This window comes from Mesoplodon mirus (genome assembly GCF_964341445.2).
Source record: "Mesoplodon mirus genome assembly, chromosome: 14".
NCBI classification, from domain to species: Eukaryota; Metazoa; Chordata; class Mammalia; order Artiodactyla; family Ziphiidae; genus Mesoplodon; species Mesoplodon mirus.
This window is the reverse complement of record NC_138990.1, coordinates 32799217-32823000: the sequence shown is the minus strand read 5'-3', so window position 1 is coordinate 32823000 and position 23784 is coordinate 32799217. Positions and strand designations below refer to the sequence as shown.

The window sequence follows — 23784 nt, the reverse complement described above, 5'->3', positions numbered from 1 at the left end:
TTAGTAACTTCAAAAGAGACAGGTACCTTTTTCCCAAAGCGGTGACCATGGCCTCAAAGGAGCTGTCGTATCTCAGCAAGGGGAGGCTGTGTCCTGAGAGGGTGGATTCGATGAACTCGGACAGCCCGAAATACTTCTTATTCTCAGGATACAAGTCCACTCCCTAAAACAGAAGCGCGTCGGTCACGCAAACATTGCCTTTGTGGGGACTGAAAGGGTCACGTGCCGGGCGCACAGACGACCTGGACAGGCATCTTGATCTGAACTGTGCTGACTCTGCGACCTCCTGGATGACGTTTTACAACCGTCTTTCCTCTGCGGCCCCAGAGCACAGAGCACTTCACGCGTAAGGGCCGGCGCCTCCCCATCAGTCAAGACTTTTCCATTCAGTTGACCCCAGTGCCTTTGCCAAGAAGAAAATCAGCCTCTTTTTTTTTTTAAACACACAACTTCCTTTGTTAAAATTGCTTCTTTCCAACAATTTTAGCTGGTTTTAGGAATAGACAAATCAACTGTTTTGCATTCAGCTGCTATTAAATCAGCAGAAGGAAATGCATTTATCCAACCAATTTTACCCACACTGATATAAAATTCCTCCCAAACTAGCATCAGAGCTTATCAAACGTCAGAGCACAGCAAAGTTGTGGGAGGATGCTAAAATTACAAAGGCATGAACTTCACCCTCAAGTAGCACAGTGGTTAAACATGAGGGCCGTGGATTTTGCTGGACTGGGTCATATCCCGGCTCCAGAACCTTGTAGCTGCATGGCTTTAGGCAAGTGGCTTAACCCCTCCCCTCTGCCTCATTTTCCCCATTTGTAAATCGGAAATCATCCTAGCACCTGTGTCTTATCTGAGTTCATATGATAAAGCACTTAGAACAGTGCCTGCCTGGCTCATGGTAAGCGCTACATAAAAACAAATGCCGTTGCTACCTCTGATTCTGAATTGGCCGGAAGGAAGCCAAGCATCAGCACCTTTAGAAGTTCCTCGGATGATTCCAAGACACTCCAAAAAAGTCCGCAACTTGATGTCTACTTATTGCTTGTATAATTAGGTGGAATCCAACCACCAGATTTCTCAAATTACCAGAATGACTGCTGTCTTCTATTTTGATGCGAAAATGGCAGGTGATAAGCTGAAATAAAACTCAGCAGGGTTTGTGGACATGTGTTCAGTTTGAGGAAGGAGATTTTGAACCTCGTTGCTGAAGGAGGCGGGGGTAGGAAAGACAGGAACATTTCCAGGGCTTCTAGCAAACTTAGAGTCACCCCAAGTGGAGTCCAAATCCCCACAGCCCTAGAGGGCTGTACGTCCCACACCAGGAGAGCAGGTGTTCAGAACGCTGCTCAGAGAGCTTCAGTCGCCAGAGAAACAGTAAACCAACTGTGTTGCATTACATGCTCTAAGACAGGGAGCCAACAAATGCACACAGGAAGGTTTCTAAAGACCAAGAAGGGTTTAAATCTAACCCTGGGTAGAATCAAAGATCCAAGGAGCTGGAACCCACTGACCCTCAACTGGGCTAGTCAGTCAGGTCTTTAGTGAACAGGATCTCTCCCAACGCAAGGTCATTGCTACAGTGGGCCCAGCAGCCTGGGACACTCACATTACTGTAGGAGGCCGGCCAGTGTATCTCGTTGTAAGGACTGATGAGCGTGTGCTGGGTCTGCAGTGCGTACGGGAAGGAGGTCACGTGGAGCATCACGATGTTGGGGGCCTCCTTCACCTCCTTGCAGTTGAGCAATCTGTCCACCAACCCCACGGACGGGTCACTCTGGGAGTAGAGGTCATGAACAGCGCTACTGAGAGCAAAAGAGGGAGAAGAAATGATAAGTGGAAGGGCAAGCACTGTCCCGTCATTTGACCACAATCAAGCAGTTGGATCAATTGGCAGCGAGCCTCCCAACGCTGGCAACAATCGAAGCTTAGGGCTCTGCCCATGACCAGCAAAATGAAATTTTAACATATGACCGCACTGCAGGTACCCGTCAGGGACTCCCCTGAATACTCATGACTTATTAAAAGCTTGGCTGGGGGAACAGTGTCTATAGAGGATTGCCTGCAAGATACACAATCCACCCGCTTCTCTAGCACCGGAATGCCCACCCAGGAGTTGTCGATGAGTCTCGCCTTTTCTCCCTTGGCCCCATCTGACTGTACACCTGCCTCCTTAAATCCTTTTCTACAACAGTCCTACTGATCTTGAAATGACCCAAAGAGGACATAACATGGTAAATTCTGTACTAAATTTTAAAGTATAGGATCAGGAATGGGAAGCATCTTGGACAAGGGGCCGAGGAGACAAGTGCGTCTCAGCCTTTCTCAGTGGGTCAGTGGTCTCAGCATTCTTGTCTGTAAGTCTAGGGGGACAGGAAAAAATCAGAGCTTCACCTTTCGGGTGGCAGGTAGCCACTCTGAGAAACCTACCCAGCAAATGAATATGTACAATTTAGCTTTGTATATACTTCAGAATGTTCAAATTCCCCCACGCCCATACATGGACGCGAGAATGTAAACCCTTTAACTGGGCAAACCTTAAGGCTCTGACCAGCCCTGAGCTTCTGGCCCTGCGCTAAATCAAAGCCTTCCTCCGATACCCGACCCACAATCTTCTTTCCCTCCTCATCCACGTCAGCGGCAGTGTTTAAACACACAACCCCAAGGCCAGTCTCATGGAGATGACCAATCCTGGTAAACACCCAGGAATCCTGCCAGACTCCAGGCTTGACACCATCTGAAATTCATCTAGATTTCTGTTCATTTGAATTGAGAAAGTAAAATCTCCCCCGGGAAGGGCACCAGCTGTGACCCATGGTGTCCAGAGCCAATGGGGCTCCATCAGGAAGGGGCCCGGGCGGAGCTACTCCCATCAGGATCCCCCCCACCGGCACCTGCTGCTCTGCCACTGATGCCCTCCCTCCCCCACCCCAGCCTGCGACACTGAGCGAGGTGCTTCCCTTCTCTCGTTTCCATAATGGTACCTTCCAGAGGCTACACTAGACGATCCCTCGGGTAACTTCCAGCCCTAAGGTCTGAAATTCTCCCACAGCATCTGCCTACAAATGCCAAGCCCCCAACACCACTCATCTTTTTAACACTTATACCCACAGTATTATCCATACATAGTCATTCAAAGGAGGGAAATGCCAGCCCTGCCACGTGCCAAAGCCAGTCTAACCTCACGAGATCCCAGTGGGCGTGGTCGTGGATGAGGACGAAGAGCGTGTGTGGATTCTGAAAGGAGTTTTGCAGAAAGGACTTGAACTTTGTCTGCGCCTCGGCATCCAGCTTCAAAACATACTGCTCGACCCTCTGCTTGGTCACGTGCTCCTTTTCCAAGCCAAGCTCCAGCAAAACCCCTGCAACACGGTGAAAATACATCAGCAACTCCAAACATGGTCATGAGTTTTTCACTCAGCAACAGACGCTTGAGGAGCATCTCCCATATGGCAGGCTCCTTGCTGGGACTGGAGGCTACAGGGATGCAGGAGGTACGTGTGAGTCAGGGAGGTCGATTCCCATGCAAACGACTGTCGTGTCACTGCCTGCAGGAGCAGGGCCTGGAGGTGGGCCTGCTCCCCAGCGTGGTATGTACACAGCCCACCCAGGGGCACAGCAAAGCTGCCTTCGTGAAGCAGCTGATCCCAGCATGGGTGACTGAAAGAAAGGGAAAGGTCCCCTCTCACCCACCAAAATCATCTCCAGCCTGAATGCCCCCAGGCCTTAGATTAGAGCACTCAGAGTGAACCCTCCGAGTGAAGACACTGACTCTGTGTGGTTCGTGTTTAATCCCCTTGAAAGCACAGGGAGAATACATTAAGTCGAAGCCAGATATCGGGACATACTTCACTGACTTGAGTGGGAGAGAGGGAACACCCAAGTCATGTTCTACCTTTAACAGATTATAAAATAGTGGACAAGTCGCTTCCTCTGGGCATCAGTTTCATGAGCTATGAAACCGGGGTGTTAATACGGCACCCTCTACTTTAGAAGTAAAGATGGTGTTAGAATCCAAATCTGAACGCAAACAGATCAAAGCTTCTCCACACAGACATCACACTTGCCCCTGAAAGGCCCGCACCTGAATGCCAGACGTGGAACAGGGTCTGATGGTAGGTCACTTCTGAGGGTGGAATACAAATCAGAAAGTCCACCTTCTCAAAGGATCCTAAGTCCAGGTTTTGGGTGCTGGAATCTGCGATTGAACACACGTGGGAGAGGAGCTTCTGGGCCACGGCCAGCTGGAAGGGCCGGATGCGGTGAGGCTCCAGATGGTCACCTGGAACCAGAGCCCCCATCAAGGTGAGGTGCACGCCAGCAGATGGCTACAGCCCTGGACCTCTGCTAGGGAATCAAGCAGGGGGCCCCCGTCTAGCACACAAAGTGATGAGGGAATGGGGAAAACACCGATATTCATTGAGCGCCTGCTCCGGGCTACCCACCGTGATGGTCATTTCACACCCTTTTCCTAATTTAAAAATAAAAGGATGAACAGCACTCGGGGAGCACAGAGGCTGTGACCTACTCCACCTGGAGGGGACAAGGACGGCATCCCAGGGAAGCTGATGCTGAGATTAGATTTTGGAAGAGGTTACAGGTTCTCTGGAAGAGGAGGGGACCATCACAGCCCTTCAGGAGCTTAGAATGAATAAAGTATTTCGACAATGCATCGATAAACTGGAAATCAACAGAGAAATGTGCCATCTCAGGAAAACTGTACAGATGTACATTTCAGGGTAAAATGAGACTGTTATCATCAAAGACTAAAATTAAAATTAGATATTAGGTCTACTCGATTCTAAGGAGATGCCCTGCCCGCTGGAGGTGCCTCTAACTTTGCTTCCTTGCAGCCCCTGGGGGCCCTGGATGCTGCCCCACCAGCCCAGAGCTTGGCCACCAGCGCCCCGGCATCACTCACTTGTGCATACCGGTGTCCCGCCGACATCTAGGGATGCTGATTTGGTGACAGAGGAGGCAGTAAGTGAGGAAGAAATCTGGCCTTGATTTTCCTGATGAAACTTGTCCAGCAAAATATCAATGTCGCCCTCTGCCCAAAACAGAGAGAATAACAGAAATGGGTTTTCCGTCTCAGGGAAACTCGGCAAGCAGCTATGGAACACCCTCTATGTATCAGGCACTGTCCTGGGCCTGGGGCACCAGAGATAGGGTGGCCCATCCTGTCAAGGAGCCCACAGCCCAGGAAGGCAGATGTGCTAAAGAAAATTACATTATGACCCAGAAGGTGCCAGGACAGAAACAAAGAAGAGCAAGATGCCAAAGGTCAGGAGGTAGGTAGGGGTCAGAGCACGTCTTGGAGAAGGAGGGGCCAGCAAGAGTTTCTGGGAGGAAATGGGGTGAGTCTTGTAGGGTAAGTGGCCAGAAAAGAAGGGAGACGGGCACTCAAGGCATAGGGCACACAGAATGAGGCACAGAGAATACACTTCTCCAGTGAGAAGCTTTAAGCAACACAGAGCGGGAGGCAGGAGGGTGATGGACAGAGCCGGAGAGGTACGGAGAACCAGGCACAAGGCCCTTGTGTGCCCCCAAAGGACAGAAACCACAAAGCCACCACCTAGAGAACCCACAGCCAGAGCAGGAAACAGCCAGCCAGAGACCCCACAGATGGAAGGGCCGCCCACACATGTAAATCCAGGCCAGCCTCAGCAGGTCACGGGTGATGGGCTCCATCCCCTGAGACGACCTTGCCCTTTGTGTCTTTCTCATCAATTTATGAATTTGCACCTGTCTCACTACAAGCCTACCTGGACAGAGGGTGCTAAAAAAGGCTCCCAGAGAGTCCACTTTCCCTGTAACCAGCTCATAATTGACTTCTTTCTGGTACTCGGCAGGGGTGAGAAGGCTCTCAGAAAGAATCCGGGCTTGGTATTTTCCTGGAAAATAAACAACAATTTGGACTGGGCCCTCTGCTTAGAATTAGCACATGAGCTCCTCGATGGAAGGGTCTGTGCTTGAATCTCTTTCTCCCTCCATCCCGCAAGCCCAGCACCACGCCTGGCTAAGAGCAGGGCTCCCTGCTGGTGAAATGAATAAAGGGTACACACACCCCCGGCCCAGTTTAGTAGTTGGGATAATAAGAGGGAAATCCCCGAGTATGGGCTTTGGAACCTGACTCTCTCCCCACTTAACTAGCTGTGTAACCTAGGCTGACCCAGTTTCCTCATCTGGAATTCGTGGCTAAAAGTACCATCTACTTCACAGGACTACTGTGAGGATAAAACAAGCCAATGTTTATAAAATATTCAGCCCAGTGCCTGACACAGCAGGGGCTCGAGGTTATTACTAAAGATATCACTGAAATCAATGTAAAGAATTTATTAAAAACACAGGTGTTTAAGATGAAGGGATGCCAAGAGATCACTGGGATGCTGCATAGTTACCGCAATGCTCCATCCCCGCCCCCCTCCTGGGACATTCTGCACTGTGTGATGTCTGTCTCCCCACCAGAACGCACGCTCCAGGAAAGCAGGGACATCACTCCTGTGTCCCCAGCCCCCAGAACAGTGACTGCACGTAGTAGGGCTTCAATACGTTTTTATAATTAATTAGCTAATTCGTTCGTTAACCCACACAACACAAGAAAGCCATGATTTATTTTTTTTCATCTCCATTAGGTAGTTGAAGCAGCTGAGGGCCAGAGTCATTAAACCACAGACCAGCAGGTGCACGGGGGAGCCAGGTTTTCCCTGCATTTATCCAGATCCAAACCTGCCCCCAGTCTCTCTAGAGAAACGGGAACGGCTCACCTTCTATGCCAGGAGGAATGGAATTTTTCCCGAAGCGCACTCTTCAGGGCACACCAGGGGCTACTGTGCACTAACGGCTGTTACTAACCCGCGCAGCTGCAAACCCGGGGACACGAGAGGCAAAAGGGGGCAACAGCAAACGAGGGCTTCTGGGCATCACCAGACTGCCCTCCCGGCAGCCCAGCGGTGGGGCCCAGCCTCACCGGTGACAGCGATGCAGGAGTCGATGGCGGCGCTCCGGCAGGCGCGGATGATCACCACGTAGTTGGTCTTGGCCAGCTTGCCTTCGATGAGCAGGCGGAACATCTCGGAGAGGCCCTCGGCCAGGGAGTAGGTGCACTCTATGATGTGCACGCTGTCGTTGCAGGAGCTGGCGGCCAGGCCGGCCAGCCAGGGCAGCTGCGCCGAGGTGACGGGCGCCACGGCCCCGGGCGCTGGCGGGACGGGCTGCAGTGGCGCCTGCTGGTACTGCCGGATCTCCGTCAGGTGCGACTCCCGCCAGGAGCGCAGGAAGATCTGCTCCAGGTCCTCCATCAGGGGCACCTGGTCCGCCGCTGGCAACGACAAGGCGGGCGGAAGGGGCTTCAGCACCTGCCCCACGCGGCAGCTTCACACCAATATAACCGGGCCGTGCTGGGGAAATGCGTGTAAACGAACTCGCAAATAACACAACCTAAATGATTAACGTTAAATGGTATGCGAGACAGCTGGGAAACAGAGGGAGGTGATAAAAGCAGCCCTCATCTCACCATCCTAACAGAACCACGATGATCTTTGTATGTTTCTCCATCTTTTTTTTTTTTTTTTGCGGTAAGCGGGCCTCTCACTGTTGTGGCCTCTCCCGTTGCGGAGCACAGGCTCCGGACGCGCAGGCTCAGCAGCCATGGCTCACGGGCCCAGCCGCTCCACGGCATGTGGGATCTTCCCGGACCGGGGCACGAACCCGTGTCCCCTGCATTGGCAGGCGGACTCTCAACCATTGCGCCACCAGGGAAGCCCCTCTCCATCTTTTTTTTTTTCCACGTGCAGGTTTTACATCGTTATAATAATTGCGGGCCTATGACTTCAAGGCGTGTCTGCTTCCCTCACCGTCACGCCACAACCATGCTTGCATGATGTTTGCGGCCTTCATAAACAGCACTATTAATGGGCACTGTTAACGTGGGGGCACCACCACGGACTGAGCAATGCTGATCTACTGTGGACCCCTGTACTGCTTCCAGATAAGCACAGTTATAAATACTTCTGCAATACACAGCTTTACGTATAGGACATTCCTTAGCCTAAATGCTCTAAGTTGGGCTTACAGAGCCAACTAATACATATCATCAGACTGTCTCCAGAGGGTTTAAATGTCTCAACGTACCAGGACACTAAGGACACACGGTATCACTGGTTCTACTGCACCCTTAGCTCCACTGGACAGCACCGTTTGGGTTGTTATCGCCAGTTTAGGTGAGAAAAGCATCACTTGTTTAATGTGTTAATTTTGCATCTCTTTGATGACTAGTGAGATTGAGTACCTTCAGTGTTTTCTTCCCTACGGTTATTTTCTGGTTGATGTGTCAAAATTTCATATTTGGGTGAGCTGGAGGAAAGAGCACCACGCTTCGATTTAGAAGACGTGTCCTCACCCAGCTCCACCAGCTGTGCAGCCTTGAGCTGTCTAAGCTTGAGCAAGAGTGGTACCCTGGGCAAAGGAGGTGTTGATGGAGAAGGTGGGCAAGGTTGGATTCAGGGTGAAGCCGGGCTTACTGATGGATTGGATGTGGACTGTAAGAGTGAGAAAGAGAAACACATGCACATTTTCCCAGATTCCAGACAGTCCTAAGCAGCACCCTCAAGGGTTCCTCCCTACCTGCTCCATCTCCATCTCCCCCGGGCCCCTGAATACTGAGTGTCCCAGGGCTCAAACCTTAGCACTTTCCTCCATCACCACCCCTCCCAGTCTCTCATCCAGCCTCACAGCTTTAATATAGATCATCACTGAGCCCGTGTTTCCTAAATTTATACCTTTAGCTGCAATGTCTCCCTGGGGCTCAAGACCTGCACATCCAAATCCTTGACTCGGCCCACTTGGCTGCCCCACCCGCAGCTCAAACTTGAAACTGCCAAGACAGGACTTTTGCTCATCCTCCAGCGCCATGGCTCACCGGGTTGCTCAGGCCAAAATGCAAGTGAAATCTTTCCCTCACGTCCCTCAGACAGACAGCCCACCATCCTGACCTTCAGAATCTCTCCCCTGTGGCTGTTAGTGGTCCAAGCCACCACCTGCCTTCACTGGGACGACTGCACCATCTGGCCACACATGGCAGCCCATGTGGTCTTCTTGAAATGAAAGTCAGATCTTATCTGTCCCCTGCCCAAAACATTGCGGTGGTGCTATGGACTGAGTTGTGTCCCCCTCAAATTCGTAGGTTGAAGTATTAACCCCCAATACGACTTACTTAGCGATAGGGCCTTTAAAGAAGTAGCTAAGGGCCTCCCTGGTGGCGCAGTGGTTGAGAGTCCGCCTGCCGATGCAGGGGATACGGGTTCGTGCCCCGGTCTGGGAGGATCCCATATGCCGCGGAGCGGCTGGGCCCGTGAGCCATGGCCGCTGGGCCTGCGCGTCCGGAGCCTGTGCTCCGCAACGGGAGAGGCCACAACAGTGAGAGGCCCGCATACCGCAAAAAGAAAAAAAAAAAAAAAAAAAAAAAAAAAAGAAGTAGCTAAGTGAGGTCAGAAGGGTGGGGCCCTAAGCCAGTAGGACTGGTGACACTATAAGAAGAGGAAGCGACACCAGAGCCCACCCTCTGTCCCCACACACATGCCCAGAGGAGGATACAGTGAGAAGGCAGCCATCTACAAGCCAGGAGGAGAGACCTCACTAGAACCCAACCTTGCGGCCACCCTCATCTTGGATTTCCAGCCTCCAGAACTGTGAGAAGATACATTTCTGAGGTTTAAGCACTCAGTCTGTAGTATTTTGTTATGGCAGCCTGAGCAGACAAATACAAATTGTTTCTCAATGTGTCTAAAATATGAACCCTTGACCTTAGCCTGAGGCCCTACCCTCACTGTCATGCTCTCACTCTGCAGCCGCCCTGGCTCCCACTGACCTGGGGCTCCATGCTCCAGCCCCGCCTGCCGCCCACCCCTGCCTCCCTCAGATCTTCCTAAGGCTGGATCCTTCTCATCACTCGGGTCTCAACCCAAACGCCATCTCCTAAAAGAGGCCTTTTCTGACAACCTGAAACAACCGCACAATCACATACCCCACCTCCCTCTGCTTCTTTTCCACTTGTTTACTGTTTCTCTCTCCCACTAGGATACAATCTCCTTGAGGGCAAAGCCATTGTTTTCTTCCTGCTGTATCTCTGCGCCTAGAAGGGCAGGGAAATCATTTTTGAATTCTCACTGTAGACTTTGACCTACTTTAAGGCCTCCCCAGCCCCTCGGGGTGGAGACCACTGCAGTGACCGGATAGCAGAGGCAGTCTTCACAAGGGTTCCAAGGGAGGGTCAGTGATCAAGGCTTGTGCGGTTCCCGCCTTTAGCGATTATTCCACCAGTGGTTCCCACAAAATAGGAGGGAGACTCACCCAGCTGGACGAGATAGTAGACGGTCAGCAGGAGCTGCATCTCCTCTGAGATGGGCTGTATCGTGGAGGCCCCATACTGTCCATACGCTCTGGAGATGGACTGGGAGTTCTGGTAGCACGTGTACAGGAGAGGGCTCACCACGACATCGTTCAGGTTCCCACAGAGGTAAGGGAAGTGCCCGTGGCCTGGGGGAGGAAAAACAGCACCCGCTTGGCCCCTGGCCTCGGGCACAAGGCGTGGTCCCCACATGTGGGCGGTCTCTGAATGAGAGGGAGTGAAAACAGGCAGGCCAGTTGCACCTGGGGTAACTCAAGTGCTCCTTTCCAAGGAAATCTTGAACTCCCAGCCCTTGCCGATTTGTGCACCTGCTCTGAGAACAGACAGGGGCTGTAGCATTTGCTTGTTCATTTAGTCCAATCCCATATTTTACAGCCAAGCAAGCTCAGGCCCAGAGGGAACTGCCAAAGCTGAACAGCCATCGCCTGTGCTGCTCCTTTGGCTCTGACTCTAGAAATTTCACGCGGGCAATGCCTACTAGATCTTTGCTAGGCCTGCACCAGCCCGAGTCTCCCCAGCTCCCCATGTTGGATTCTGCCTCCCAGTGTCCTAGAACTCTCTGACAAGCTGAGTTAGGAAAATAAATCACTGTACAGACCAGAGACTCCGAATACTGACAGAACTTGACAAATGCTTTAGCGAACGTTACAGGATTAATTCTGATGGCAACTCACAGAGGGGGGACAGCCCAGGCCAGTTCCGAATCGCCTTTGCACCATTTATTAACTATGTGACCCTCCACGAGAAGCTTAACTTCCCTAAGCCTCAGTCTCCACCTTTGTAGAATGGGGTGGAGAAAATCGAGCCCCCGTGTGGTTGCTGAGATGATCAAATGTGGTTCAGCGTGGGTGTGGCATCTTGTGCTCAGAAGGTCTCCACCTATTCACCAAACACACACTTAGTAGATGCCTGCCACGTGCTATGTACAGGCCTCACACTCGGCTCTGGGGGAAGATCTGGGGACTGGGACACAGTTCATGTCCTTCAGGAAATTGATTCCCAGACCTGAGGGTGCATAAGCATCCCCTGAAAGGCTTCCTAAAACACAGGCTGCTGGGCCCCACCACAGAGCTTCTGATTCGGATTCTGGGATGGGCCTGGGAATTCACACCTCTACCGAGGTCCCAGGTGGTGCTGGCTTTGCTGGTCCAGGGACCACAATTTGGGGAGCATTGTTCACAAACATTATGGTTTATAAGAGGCAATGTAAAGAATTACCATTAAAAGAAGGATGTGAAATTTGTCATGAAAGAGGCACAGAGAAGCTACAACGGGGCCCAGATAAAAGGGAATCTGAGGGGCTTCCCTGGTGGTGCAGTGGTTAAGAATCCGCCTGCCAATGCAGGGGACACGGGTTCAAGCCCTGGGCCAGGAAGATCCCACATGCCGCAGAGCGACTAAACCCGTGCGCCACAACTACTAAGCCTGCGCTCTAGAGCCTGCGAGCCACAACTACTGAAGCCCGCATGCCTAGAGCCCGTGCTCTGCAACAAAAGAAGCCACTGCAATGAGAAGCCTGCACACCGCAATGAAGAGCAGCCCCCGCTCGCTGCAACGAGCCTCACGCCCAGTTCAAAACCCAGACCTGCACCCTTCTTCCTGAATATCCTGTCCATTTTGGGGGGAGGGGGATAAAGAAAGGAGTACCTCTCCTATTTCATAATTAAGAGTAAGATCCCTCCCCACTTTCCTACCACCCTCTCTCCTCTACTACAAACATGATACCAAGTAGTGTTCACTCTACTCAGTGCTCTGTAATGACCTATATGAGAGAAGAATCTAAAAAAGACTGGATATGTGTATATGTACAACTGATTCACTTTGCTGTACACCTAAAACTAACACAACATTGTAAATCAACTAGACTCCTATAAAATTTTTTTAAAGTTTATGCCATCTAATAATAACAGAAAAAATAAAAATAAAAAAATAAAAAATAAAATAAATGAAAAAACCCCCCACAGTCTGCCCTTATTTAAGAAGGACCTGAATGTGTGTGTGTGTGTGTGTGAGTCCGTGCCAGCCCACGGTACTGGCCAGCACCATCAACAAACAAGCCCTGCCGAATCCTCACGTTTCAAGGGCTCCCACTTCATTAGGAAGGAATTTCCTTAGTTGAGCCACAAGTTGACCTCCAACCATGTACATAAGCCCACAAAATAGAGGTCAAATCTGGTCTTGTTTCATGCTTCTGCCTGGTGACCATGGCTATCTTTGCCCAAAGTCAGATTTCATGGCCCAAAAATACTAGTGGTCACAGGACAACCCGCCAGACCGGGGGCCTGACAAATCGGCAAGGGGCTGACGACCCATCTCTCACCCACGGTGCTCAGCCCTGGGCCTGGTACCATGGCAGGAGCCGAGTGAGGCTGAGAGAGGGACTGATTGAAGGAACAAATGAACAAGCAAATGGTCATCATGGGACAGGATCGTCTCACTTGGGCTCATCGTAGAAAACGGTGACAAGCTCTGAAACCCTGGCACCTGATCAGGGGCTACCCCAGTGACCAGTCTGCTTGGTTCTCTCATTGCCCCGGAAAGGATTTTAGAGTTTTCCCAGGAGGACCCCTTGGTGTGGAGTCAGACTGGGAGGACGTGTCACGTTGCCTGTTTCTCGTGCGTTCCCTGGGCTCCCCGACTTCCACCACACGTCACACTGCTGTACTTGCCTTTAAAGATCACTGGCTTGGCCTTGCATATTTTCAGCAAGTTGTCGGGAACGGACACTGGTTCTCCGGAGGCCACAATGGGAAAGGTGACTGAAGCCGGTCCCACCAAGCCAACCTGGGGCATGCAGGTCACTCCTGTGCTCTCTAGGGACACGCCAAGAGCATTAGGAAGACACGTCAGACAAAGCATCCACCTCCGGCAGACCTGACGTCAGGCTGGCCAACACATCTGCTACAACTTGACCAGTTCCCTGCTTATGGGAGCATCCAAGTCCGGGAATCACAGATTCCAGAGGTCAAAAGCATCTTAAAGGTCACTGGGTCCCCCTTCCCCACCAAACAACCGAGTCTCCTCCTCTCAATATCCCTGCCAAGTGACAGGCAAGCCTTTTAAAAAATTCCTCTAGGGTCAGAGAAGTCAATACTGTACATGGATGCTGGACTTTGTTAAGCAAGTCTAATGTATGAGAAAGAGACTCTTTTGTTATACCCAGGTCTGCCTCCCTAGAACTTTCTCACCAATACACACAAAAGCACATGTAAACGTGCACACACACCCCACCAGCAGCATCACCACCCCTAGGACCCAAGCCTGGGACTTGGGGCGAGGATTTCGTCACTTACCATACTTAGCGCTGTTCCCACCACCCTGGGGGCAGCCACCATCCGCAGCTGATGGAGATTCTGGAGACCATCCTTTGTGGCGTTTCTTGGGGGGCCCGGAGTTTGATAAGATACCTAGACCACATTCAGAGCATGGATTAGGCTGCCACCAGGGATGAGCTTCAATACAACGTTCCCCTGAAGTGGAGCACACTCACTTGTACTTTCTTAAATCACAGTTTCACAGTGGGTTTGAGCATCTAGTGAAGTATCTAGGCTTAAAGGAAATATCCCATCGACCTTCGTAAATGTTTTATTCCAAAGCTGTGCAAGTGTCTAAGCTTTAGCTCTCCGAGCGTTACCTCCTTCATCTTTACAGGGGGATAATAAAACCTGCTCTGAAAGGTGGTTTGATCAGGACTAAAGAGAATATATGTAAAGCACAGAGTCTGGGTCCAATAAATGATAGCCACCGAGACCCACAGCACCATCATCAGCTACACATTCCAGTAAATTAATACGTGTTTCTGTAGACAAGCTGCAGCTGCGTTCAACTTACCGCCACAGTTTCACCACTTGGGGGCAGTACCGATCCACCCGTGCACCTCTCCCCACCCCCGGCCTCGAAAGCTAATTTCAGACTAATAAAATGATGGGGAACAGAAGCTGGTACCCACTGCTGTTAATGAGTCATCCCGGCCCACGGCAGGGAACAGCATGAGCATGACTCACGCTCTGTTCTTGGATTATTCAAAGTATCAAGAATTGGGTACCATATTTTTGGGGACCCATCCAACACAAAATGTCTCCTACATTTAGAGCTCCGCGTTCAACCATGACACATTAAAGTTTAAATTTTAAAACTCTCTATTCCCAGATGCAGCCCCATCCCAAGGAAACCAGAACCCCAGCATGTCCAGCTGCCTTCTGATGACCCACGAGCTCCTGGGATTCTAAACCGCACCAGGGTTGAGAACCACCGGTTTAGAGCAATGTTTCTCCAAGTCTGGCCTGAGACAAAGCTGGACAGAACCAGTGGGAGCTTGTTCAGAGTGTCTGCTCCTGGACACCCCTCAGCCTACAGAAGCAGAGCTCTGGAAGTGAAAGAAAACACTTCGTTCACAAGCACACTGGTTATGCTGAGGTGCACTGCAGTTTGAGAATCATGGCTTTAGAGTCTTTGAAAAGTAATCCAAAGTTATTTTCACCTCTTCTTTAGACCGATTGAAAATGAATGAAATGAAGTGAATAAAATGTTAAAAACATGAAGCTCTTTGTTTGCAAAGAGTTTTCCAGCAGGTGGTCTCCTCTGATCCCCGCAACCTCTGAGGCAGCTTCTGCTACGTTTGTTCCATTTAGAATCATATCTTCACCTCCCGGAACATCTGTCCTCGAGAGCCGGTAGAAGAGCTCCCACAAGGACTGAGACGCCAGCTCCTCTAAAAACCACGTAAAACTACCAAAGCAAGGAGGGAGATGGGATTGGGCCTCGGTGCTAAGGATGGAAGATCTACAGGTATTTTCTCCCTCTGGGATGCTAACACTAACTGTCTCTACGTGGACTCTAAGCTCATGACCTCTGCCAAAATGATGTCACCAGGAGCTGCCCTGTGGACCATCTATTTCTGGCCATGTGTCCTGGTACTGGGGAGGGGGACCCTATTTGGCACTTTGGGGGAGACAAGTCTTCATCATATAGCCCACTTCCTGCAGGCACTGCACATCCAGACCCTGAGCTGGGACAACCAAAAAAGGATCCTGCACATTTCCTAACTCCTTCCCCCACCCTACCCCCGCCCCGTCCCGCAGGGGCAGCACTTCCACTGCAAACCACTGAGCGACAGCCCCCAAGCCCTGGTTAAACACTCCTTGTAGCTTCAGAAGCCGTTTCTTGAAACTGATTCCAGCTCTCCCCAGAGCAGGCGTGAGGCACAGGACCTCCGATGCTCCAGCTGTGCCCTTAACGGCGCAACCACACTCCGCCAGCATCCATCGCGCCCTCTGGGCCAGGCTCTGCGGAGTATCTGGGCTCCCAGGAAACATGATGACGGCCCTGCTCCCAGGAACTTCGTAGGCCCGACAGACACAAATGGCCGAGGAACAAAGCCTGACACCTGAGTGTCACAAGGAGGGAGCCCTCCTACAGGGGGGAGGTGACACCTGAGCTAAGCTCTGAAGGGCAGGTATAGAAGGTGGGTGGTGAGAGCCCTTCAAGGGCCCGGATGTGTGACCAGGGCATAGAGACAGGATGGGGAGGCCACTGAGCTGTACCCCATGCAGCAGCCAGGGTACGAGTTCTTAAGTAGAAAGAGTGGGGAATGAGCGAGTTCAAAAGGTTGGTTGGGGCCAGATTCCGGAAGTTTCCAGCGTCACGCTAGGGAACTGGGGCTATATTTCTCATGCCCCTCCAAGGAAACACATTCATTCACCACAGAAGGAGCCTCAGGTTGGGTCCCCAGAGCCAACCTCGTAGGGCCCAGGCCGAAGGATGTCCTCTGTTCCTGCTGTCCGGGGTGGATGCACCCAGGCCTCAGTGCAGGGAGGGGAGGTACCAGCAGCACAGTCTCCCGTCACCGTCCCCAGAGGCCCAGTCCCCAGCCACTGGCCGCCCTAAACTTAGCACCTAGCCGAGAAGAAACAGTCTTGGGAGGAAAAGCGGGTGCCTGCCTGGGGTTCCTCACACTCGGGAAGTTACAGGGATTTGACTCCAGAATGGACACACTGGTCAGGACTGGGAAGGCTCAGATCCAAGTCAGAAAAGATATCGTTCCTTCAGCTTAGAGGGAGACAATTCCCCCACCAGGGGAGTCCTCCGCCAGCCGTGCCGCGGAAGCAGGGAAGCCTGGCAAGCAGGCTGGTGTCTCTCTGGGCCACACTTTCCTTCTCTGTGAGACAGGCTGGACTAGACGGTTCCTGGGCCCTCTTCCAGGGATGCGCTCGGGTCCTAATATTCCACTTAGCTGTGTGCACGCAGGAGGGAGGAGAGAGGTAAGACTGGCCTATTAAATGGCTCCAGGTAAGCACGGAGGGAGGGCACTGAACGTGGGGTCCCCGGACCGCTCCGACTCTTCCTCAACCCACAGCCTCTGCTCCGGCAGGAGGCCTGCTTCACCCCTTCACTTGCTTTTCTCACTGGGACCCTCACCTCCTCATCCCTCTTCCTCACTTCCTCCCATACCATCTCTAATTAATGCTTCCCCAACGGTCAGCTGCAACTCAGCTGTCACCTCCTCCAGGAAGCCCTCCCTGAAAAGACCAGCTCAGTGATGGTGTTGATGCAGGTGGCAATAATGGTGCCCCTTAGGGAGTTGCCAGGTGTGCCCTGAATTCCCATGCAGCGCCTCATCTAACCTCCAACTGCCCTCAGAGCAGAATTCTCATCTCCTGATGAGAGAATGTTTAGCCAGGAGACTTGATCCCCTGACACAGCTGGGTTTTGAATTCTTGTTCATCTGATTCTGGAGCCCCTTATCTTCCCATGACACCACGTGGCCCCATTTCTCCAGAACTCTCCAGCCCTCACGATGGGTGGCCCACAATGCGACAGGTCACCCGCCCATACGGGGCTCCCACTGTGTCTTGGCAGACACACCCACCACCCAAGTCGAGGGCCGAAGCCAGGCCCCCCCCCCTCCAGCGCCAGGGCCTGAGCACAGCCTCATGGACTCAGGAGGCACCTGTTGACCTGGCCTGACTCTCCTTCCAAGCCCCCCAATTCCAGGAGGCTTGGGGGCCTCGGCACGGGGGCTCCCCCATCCTCCCACCCCGCCGCCGTCTTGACCCAGAGCAGAGTAAGGCCCCCGAACAGGACGGGCAAGGCTACCTAAGGCCGAGGGACGTGGCGTGGCGGACAGGCTGTGCTTCACCAGCAGCTGGTGCTTCGGGGAATCTTTGCCGTTGAAAACAGCCGGACCCACGGCTGCGGTTAGTGAGGCATGATCGGAGGCTGGTCCTGAGAGCAGAGAGAAAGAGGGGAGAGAGCAGGGCACTCTGTGAGCCCAGCAAGCAGGAAATGACTCTTCCTCCATTTTACACATTAGCCGTTCACTGATGCGGCCCATCGGGGGTCAGAGCTCTTGCCAGAGTGATTCTGCGCCCCCAGAGAAAGCACAGACACACACGGACAGGCACACACGCATGTGTGCACACACAGGCACACACACTCCTGCACGTGCTTTACTGAGCACGCCTGGTGAGAGAAGGGCCAGCGGGGCCCCTGGATTCCGGGAGCACCCCTGCATCTGCTCCACCCTCCTTCCACCGTCTCGCTCACCCTCCTGAGTTCAGGGGCATGTCAGACATGCTCGGGAAAGCAGTCAGGTTTGCCATCGCCCAGATCCAGGCTGCCCACAGGGCCTGGGGCTCCCCGGGCCCGAGGAGAATTCTGGGGGCAACTGGGGGCTGTGGTCTTCTAAGCCACCCACATCAGCCAGAATGATCTGGAAGGTACTCCAGACTCAGGAGTAGCACAAAACATCTCCTGTGTTGAGGCGGCATGGTGAGGGGTTAAGGGTGGGTTCCGAAGCCAGACGACCTGTGTCTGAGCCCCAGCTCTGCTGCGGACTTGCTGTGCAACCTTCCTTAACTTACGTCACCTCCTACTGTTCTCATCTAGACAATGGAGGTAATAATAGAGCCACTGTGTGGATGACAAGAGTTAACAGAAGGTCATAAGCACAAAGTATTTGCTATTACTATCATCGTACTCAATTCTTACAATCACCCTGCAGATTAGACAGAAAAGATGTTCTCCATCTGTACGGATGAGGAAACGGAGATTCAGAGAGTTCAACTGAGTGGCCCCAAATCACTTGGCTAGGAGGCAACGGCGCTGGAACTCACACCAAGGTGTTCTGACGACAAAAGCAGTGTTCCCTCCAGCTGCCAAGGTGTGACAGGCCCCGGGTGGCCCAGGCACAGTGAGGACAACAGCAGACACCACGTGGAACAGGGGACACCGTGCCTCTGGAGGAGAGTGTGTTCCCAGCCCAGGTGCAGCCTCTTCGCTATGGATTATGAGTCACCTGGGGCAAGGGCCCAGGTCCCCTCGACAGAGCCCCTGGGCAGGAGAAATAACAACCACCAACCCACCAGAGGCTTTGGGAAGGAGGCTGCTATCTCCTTGATAATAGCTGTCATGCTTATCAGGTCTGTTCATCATGGCAAAGGCCAAGTTCATGAACCAGAAATGCCTGTATCAACTCCTACTGCCCGTGAGAGCCTATGCGAGCATCTTCGTGCCTCAATTTCCAAGTCAGAACACTGGGGAAACTAAAGCCCGCTCCCGGCACCTCCGGCGCTGCTCCATCACCTCACCTGCCTGCGGTGCTCCCAGCGGGACACTCGGGGTCGTCCCAGCACCAGGCTCGCTGGGGAAGGGAGCCGGCAGCCCAGAGCTCTCCAGTGGTGGGAACAGAGAGCTGGAACACGCGCTGGCGGATGCCTGCCGGCTTCTGAACTCTGCGGGGAAGATGCACACGTGAAAACCAGCCCACTGGTCCTCCCCAAGAGTGTGAGATGACTTCCTAGACCGGAATCTGTCCTGTAGGAGAGCCAGCTACAGAGATGACCACAACGGTGCCAAGGCCATCCTAGTCGCTTCTTCCGGGGAAGGAGGGGGTGTGACATGCCCCAGGCTCGGTGCCAAAGGCAGGGGATCCATCTGGGGGACAGCTCTTCTGCCAGGAGCAGGAACAATAGTGACCATTTGGGAAAAAGACAGAAACACATGATACAAACAAGACCTTCCATCTCGGCCCTTCAAGTCCAAGGGAAGAACAGAGCTTTACTCAAAGGTAAAGGAACAGCTAATACCGTCCTCCAGCCCCTAAATCACTCTCTGTCCGGAAGATTAACCCCCAGGGGTACTTGGTCACAGCAAGTGATCAAAGGCTCTTTATCTGGTCCCACAAGGGGAAGAACCACTGCCTCCCCAGGACGTAGAAAATGACAGGCGTGTATGCAGTAGGAGCTCAAGGAATATTTACTGAGCCATGCAAGAACAGGAGAGGGGCGGGAGAGGAGTGATGGGAGAGGCCAGGGGGAGAACGTCCAGAGCCAGCCCCTCCTGAAGCCCTCGGCTCTCCTTGCAGAAGCTGGCTGGGAGATTCCAGGTGACCAGAGTGAACCTACGCAGACAAGTGAGGGACAACAGTCTGGCTCTCCCAGGCGCCTCGCGGAGACCGCTCCTAGGACACGTCCCTCCCCAGCTGTTTGTGGGGGGATGGGGGGGATCTCAGAGAGTACCTGGGCCTGGGAAATCCAGCCCCTCCGTCCCTATAGCTGACTGCAGCCATGAGAATACAGGGAGAGAGAGAAGGGCAGGGTGTGGCCCTTTCCTAAAGCGGGAGGCCACTCACTTCTGCAAGGCCCAGCACCGGGAAGCTGGTCTTTCTCTTCACAGTTAACAGACTGTGGGGTGGGAAGGGGGGCTATCTGAGCTGAGTTTTCTCTAAGTCAGGGTTTCTCAACTTTGGCGCCACTGACTCTGGGTTGCACAATTCTTTGGAGGGGTGCTGCCCCAGGCACGGCACGAGTTAGCAGCATCCCTGGCCCCCACCCACGAGAGGCCAGTGGCTCTCAGCACTCAGGATGATCAACAGTGTCTCCAGACATTGACAAATATCCCCTGGGGGACAACACCACCCCCGGCTGAGAACCTTGCCCCAAATACTTGCCACAAGAAGGCACAGCACAGCGTTGGCCCTGTGTCAGCTTTGAAAGCTCCCATACAATTAGGTTGGTACTATAAACTAGATGCTACAGTCCTGGGAAATTACCATGCAACTTTGCCCTACGGGCATCTAGTTTATAGTACCAGCCTAATTGTATGGGAGCTTTCAAAGCTGACACAGGGCCAACGCTGTGCTGTGCCTTCTTGTGGCAAGTATTTGGGGCAAGGTTCTCAGCCGGGGGTGGTGTTGTCCCCCAGGGGATATTTGTCAATGTCTGGAGACACTGTTGATCATCCTGAGTGCTGAGAGCCACTGGCCTCTCGTGGGTGGGGGCCAGGGATGCTGCTAACTCGTGCCGTGCCCTATTGAGAACAGTAGGGAGGGTCCTTAAAAAACTAAAAGTAGAATTACCATATGACCCAGCAATCCTAATACTGGGCATATACCCAGAGAAAACCATAATTCAAAAAGACACATGTGCCCCAGTGTTCATTGCAGCACTGTTTACAATAGCCAGGACATGGAAGCAACCTAGATGCCCATCGACAGACGAATGGATAAAGAAGATGTGGTACAGATGTACAATGGAATATTACTCAGCCATAAAAAGGAATGAAATTGGGTCATTTGTAGAGACGTGGATGGACCCATAGACTCATACAGAGTGAAGTAAGTCAGAAAGAGAAAAACAAATATCGTATATTAACACATATGCGGAATCTAGAAAAATGGTACAGATGAACCATTCTGCAGGGCAGAAAGAGAGACACAGATGTAGAGAACAAACGTATGGACACCAAGGGGGAAAAGCAGGCGGAGGGGGGATGGGATGAATTGGGAGACTGGGATGGACATCTATACGCTAATATGTATAAAATAGATAACTAATAAGAATGTGCTGTATAAAAAAATAAAATTCAAAACAAAAAAAACTTCACAGGGCTGACGTGTTGCCCGAAACCGCGTCCACCACAGAGCAGTCTCGGTCCAGAGTTGTGCCGTCAGGCCCCTGGCTCGCTTGGAGGTGCCCCCTTCTCACGCCCCACCCCCTTCTCACGCCCCGCCCCCTTCTCACACCCCATCCCCTTCTCACACCCTGCCCCCTTCTCACGCCTCACCCCCTTCTCATGCCCCGCCCCTTCTCACACCCCACCCCCTTAGAGCTGCTCACCTGAGCCTTTCCAGCAAATGAGAGGCCCTTTGGTCAGAGCCCCTTGTGCGTTGCGGATCAGGTAATATTTCAAGTGTTTCTGCTTCTTGGGCTGGGTGGTCACCTTCAGGTTCATGTGACTGGAGAACTCTGTGAAGTAACAGAAGCCTTTCTTCCCACAGCCAACGCAATTCCCAGAGAAACCTGGGGAGGAAAAAGCCATGACCATCCCCAGCTTACATCAACGTCCCTCCAAGTGACACATCGCCCACTAGGCATTCACATCCTATGCCACACCAGCAGGGAAGTCCATGGGGCAAAGGTCCCTGTCAGCTCCTGCTGGCCCAGGGGTCAAGATGACCTTGATGCAAACAGGAGGACCAAGTGGACTCATCGTAGAGCTGAGCCCAGGCAAGCTTGGAAGACTGAACTCGCTTAGGGGCCTATTTAAAGCCTCTGCGTCCTATGGCACAGGACAAGAACTGTCCCATTCAACTGTCTACACTGATTGAGCACCTGCAATAATTTGCTGTGTCCGCATCTCCTTCAGGGCTGGCCAGTCACAGAATCTCAAAGCAATCAGACCCCTGAGGCTGAATGCATTGGGAGTCTTCTTCAGAGTCCAAAGTTCCCTCCAGAAATCAAGTAAGTTGATCCCACGAGTTGCAGAGAAGAAATCAAGAGCTCCACCATGCAAGGCCAGGGCGGTGGTGAGTGAAATCTATGGCCCCAGCAGCCGCGGAGTGGGGGCACTCGGCTAAAATGTGGTGGTCTGTGTCAGCGTCCTGCTGCCTGAGGCCAGAGGGGGCCTTTCTGGGAAATAACAGAGTTCAGCTCTGAGGCTCTGGGAAGGCTGGCTTTATAGAGGCAATGACAAAACCACCTCCTGTGAACTATTAAAATCCAGAGAACGTGCTTGAAAGACCTTTACATACTGTAAAGTCTATTCAAACTGGACTCAACAGAACTGTTGGTTAATACCAGAGAAATGTGATGATTTAGGTTTTCTATCTGGTGACCCTCCTGGTTTAACTTCACTATCTCACAAAGGCCTTCCCTATGACCTTGCCTCGCCCACTGGTACGTCTGGTTTCTAAGGAGCAAGGTCCTTCAGCAGGAGAGACCCTGAAGCTGAGACTGACTTATTTTATCGTATGCTCTGGCTGACAAGTTTACAAAGGGCATTTCAGCTTAGGCCAGGAGGACCATGGGGCTCTGTGCATAAGCTCTGCTTTTAAAGGGGATAATCCTGAGGCCTCTGGCTACTGTCCAAAATAACATCAGTTTGTGAAGGTTCCACAGAGAAAGACATCTATATTACAGAAACCTTCTGGATTCTCTGACTGATTTTAAGCAAATTTAATATTCCTTAAAAGGCATTAGAAATAAAGACAAATCTCTTGGTCTAAAAGGCAGGCACAGGTTAGTTTATCCTTCCAAACTCCTATCCCCTCTGTACCAGAGAAACAGATAAGGTACCAAAGAAATGCCAGCACCATGCTCTATGTTTACTTGTTGTTAAAGGGACAGGGAGGAAACTGCCATGCAGAGAAAACCAACAGCCTTCTTGTCATTTACTGTCACCCAAACAGGGCACTCAGCTTAACTGACACAACCGGAGAGGCTAAGTAGTTGTCCAGTGTAGATCCAGAGAGTGATGCATGGATTCTAGCATGAGAACGGAGTGTAGACCCAGAAGCATGGCCTTCAAGGCTGCCCCCAATGCCCCCCATGCTCGTCTCTGGCTTTATCTCCCTTTCCTCCCACTACTATGCGAATTCCTAACTGGACTTTATATTGCTGACAGTTCTTATAACTTCTTCCCTAGTGTCAGAGTTACTGAAATTTGTGTATTTTCCCCCATAAATATCGCCATGCTTCCAAAGGACTGGGAGCATGGTATGTCTGTGGGGAGGCACGGGGCACGTCTGTGCGTGTAAGTGTGTGTATACAAACTAGCGCCTGACACAGGAGAGGCTGCAAATACCGGGAGGGAAGGAGAGAGGAAACAAGATAACTATCAAAGTGAACACTTAGCATCTCTGCATACATTTCGATAGGCTTTTGTTTTCTAATGTTTTAATGTTTCTAATGTTTTCTAACTTTATCATCTAATGTTTTTATTTATTCTTTGGTCTCCAACCTGGGCACCTTGAGATAAACAGCTCAACTGCCATCTAAGAATGAGGCCCTGAGAAAACTTCCACGCTCCCTGGAAGGGATTCTGACCCTGAGGGTTGAAAAGATGAGGAACAAGAAACAGAACTGCAAAACCAAAGA

At 52.0% G+C, this 23784-nt stretch overlaps 1 protein-coding gene across 4 annotated transcripts in view; it reads right to left on the bottom strand.

The window, feature by feature from the left end:
- Positions 1 to 23784, bottom strand: part of GREB1 (growth regulating estrogen receptor binding 1) — a gene marked incomplete at its 5' end in the record, with an annotated part of 69665 nt that overhangs the window by 34662 nt on the left and 11219 nt on the right. For 3 of the 4 annotated variants that reach the window (XM_082642752.1, XM_082642753.1, XM_082642754.1), the window contains 13 exons: positions 27 to 163; positions 1610 to 1805; positions 3182 to 3362; positions 4085 to 4282; positions 4922 to 5050; positions 5766 to 5894; positions 6971 to 7321; positions 10351 to 10536; positions 13066 to 13221; positions 13702 to 13815; positions 17504 to 17632; positions 18997 to 19140; positions 21526 to 21708. In XM_082642752.1, the coding sequence (XP_082498878.1) occupies positions 27 to 163; positions 1610 to 1805; positions 3182 to 3362; positions 4085 to 4282; positions 4922 to 5050; positions 5766 to 5894; positions 6971 to 7321; positions 10351 to 10536; positions 13066 to 13221; positions 13702 to 13815; positions 17504 to 17632; positions 18997 to 19140; positions 21526 to 21708 (2233 nt within the window). The remainder of the gene's footprint in view (positions 1 to 26; positions 164 to 1609; positions 1806 to 3181; positions 3363 to 4084; positions 4283 to 4921; positions 5051 to 5765; positions 5895 to 6970; positions 7322 to 10350; positions 10537 to 13065; positions 13222 to 13701; positions 13816 to 17503; positions 17633 to 18996; positions 19141 to 21525; positions 21709 to 23784) is intronic. The other variant, XM_082642755.1, reaches the window with a different exon arrangement.